The sequence below is a fragment of the Pygoscelis adeliae genome, unplaced genomic scaffold, assembly GCF_000699105.1.
Source record: "Pygoscelis adeliae isolate BGI_AS28 unplaced genomic scaffold, ASM69910v1 Scaffold102, whole genome shotgun sequence".
Classification (NCBI taxonomy): domain Eukaryota; kingdom Metazoa; phylum Chordata; class Aves; order Sphenisciformes; family Spheniscidae; genus Pygoscelis; species Pygoscelis adeliae.
This window is the reverse complement of record NW_008824228.1, coordinates 69,385-71,278: the sequence shown is the minus strand read 5'-3', so window position 1 is coordinate 71,278 and position 1,894 is coordinate 69,385. Positions and strand designations below refer to the sequence as shown.

At 59.8% G+C, this 1,894-nt stretch overlaps 1 protein-coding gene and 1 long non-coding RNA gene across 2 annotated transcripts in view; both read right to left on the bottom strand.

Annotated features, from left to right (window-relative positions):
* Positions 1-205: 205 nt before the first annotated feature.
* Positions 206-1,021, bottom strand: LOC103926011. The gene is made up of 2 exons (XR_664052.1): positions 945-1,021; positions 206-912 (listed from the first exon to the last, which is right to left on the bottom strand). It is a non-coding gene; the product is annotated as an uncharacterized LOC103926011 (long non-coding RNA).
* Positions 1,022-1,037: 16 nt separating this feature from the next.
* The window catches only part of TLN1 (talin 1), a 35,690-nt gene continuing 34,833 nt past the window's right edge, over positions 1,038-1,894 (bottom strand). The window contains exon 57 of the mRNA XM_009334821.1: positions 1,038-1,214. Coding sequence (XP_009333096.1) covers positions 1,083-1,214 — 132 coding nt within the window. The 3' untranslated portion in view covers positions 1,038-1,082. The remainder of the gene's footprint in view (positions 1,215-1,894) is intronic.

Here is a 1,894-nt window from a genome sequence, read left to right as displayed (position 1 = left end):
GGCGAGGGCATGCACATGGCTGGCAGCGGGGGTCCAGCCTGCTGGGTGCCTGGGGCTGGACGTGCCTCAAATATTTTCCATCCTGTATAAGCACCCATGCTACACTTCCCCCTCCACTGCCAGGAGGGCAGGCGCCCATGGCACCCCTGCCCACCAGCCCCCCCTTTCTCCTGGGGGGTCCTGTTGATACTCGGGCAGCGAGAAAGCAGGAAAACCAGATTTTATTGATGAACACGTCTTTCCAAGGAGACATCGGCATCCCCCACCCCACCCCAGAGCCTCGGGGGGAGCTGGTTTCCTTCAATGTTTAATATGGGATGCTTAAAGTATCAAAATAGTGAGAGAAGCCTCAGCGAGTGCAAAGGGGGAGTGATGGGGGTCCCGAAGCCAAGGAGGGGTGGGATGCTGGGCTGCGGGACCCCAGCGAGAGCTGGGTGTTAGTGGGCAGGGCATGAGCTGGGGCGGGGAATAAATGAACTTTGAAAGCTGCAGGCTCAATACTAGAGAAATGGAAAAGTTACAAAAATACTGCAGATCTTGGAAAACGATGCAGGCACTTGGGAAGGAGGAGGAGGAGGGCAGAGCTGGCTGGGGCCGCGGGCGGGGGAAAGCCCGGCGGGAAGGCAAAGAGCAGCTCCGGGGGTGAAACCATCGCATCCCCCCTTATTCCTGAGCGGAGGCACTGTGGCTTCCAGCCCTGCTGCTCCCCAGAGGGGCCCAGGCTGAAGAAGATGCTCATGAGGGGGGCTCAGTGCCTCCCAGGGAAGCTGCGGAGGAAGTGGAAGAGGAGGAAAAGGAAGATTCAGCCAGTAAAAAAGGCATTGGAGGTAAAAGGCGGCTCTGTGCAAGAGCTCGGCGAGGAACCGTGCTGCTCCCTGCACCCCATCGCACAGGAGAGGGCAAGCCGCCTGCCTATTATCCTACCTCACGGCGGACCCCCCTGCCTCTCCCCCTCCCGCACGGAGGAGAGAGAAGAAAGGAGCACGAGTGGGAATGACAAAGGCACATGGAAAAATCCCCTTTTTTTTGGAGCGGGTGGGTGGGCGGCAGTCTGTGCGGTGAGCGGCGGGAGGGCGCGGGGCTCAGTTCTGCTCCTCGTCCCGCAGCTCCGAGGGCAGGAACTTGTACTGCTGCTGCCGGATCATGGCCAGCTTCTTCCGTGCCTCCTCCAGCTCCCGCTCCTTGCGCAGCATCTCCTCCTGGGCGGCGATGATCTGCCAGGAGAGAGCCCTGGGGTCACAGCTGCCTCCAACAGGGATGGCCGGAGCCTCCGCTGCGGCAATGCCAAGCCCAGAGCTGGGCTCTCCAGCTGCTGCTTCCCCTCCATCGTAGCCACAGCATCCCTGGGCTGGTGTGGCCCAGGCACGAGGGCTGTTGTCTCTGTGGTGGGACCACAGTCCTCCAGAGATAATGGGGAGGAGCACAGCTCCTGGGGCTCAGCCCCACATGCCCTGTTCTCAGCTGCGAGCCTGCAGCCAGAAGGCAGCACTGGGACCTGTGGCATCCCATACTGGGCACCTTTCACCCCTTACCCGATGCTCTGCCCTTCACATGTGTCCTGGACACTGGGATGGTGCGGGCACTGCACCAAGGAGAAGCCAGGGCGTTACACTCCTGGGAGCGTGCACCATCACCAGCTGTGCCCTCTGCTAAACGTGTGTCCTGGTTTCGGCAGGGATAGAGTTAATTTCCTTCCTAGTAGCTGGCACAGTGCTGTGGTTTGGATTTAGGATGAGAACAATGTTGATAACACACCGATGTTTTAGTTGTCGCTAAGCAGTGCTTGCACTGGTCAAGGACTTTTCAGCTTCCCATGCTCTACCGACTGAGAAGGCTGGAGGGGCACAAGGAGCTGGGAGGGGGCACAGCCAAACTGGCCAAAGGGACATTCCAT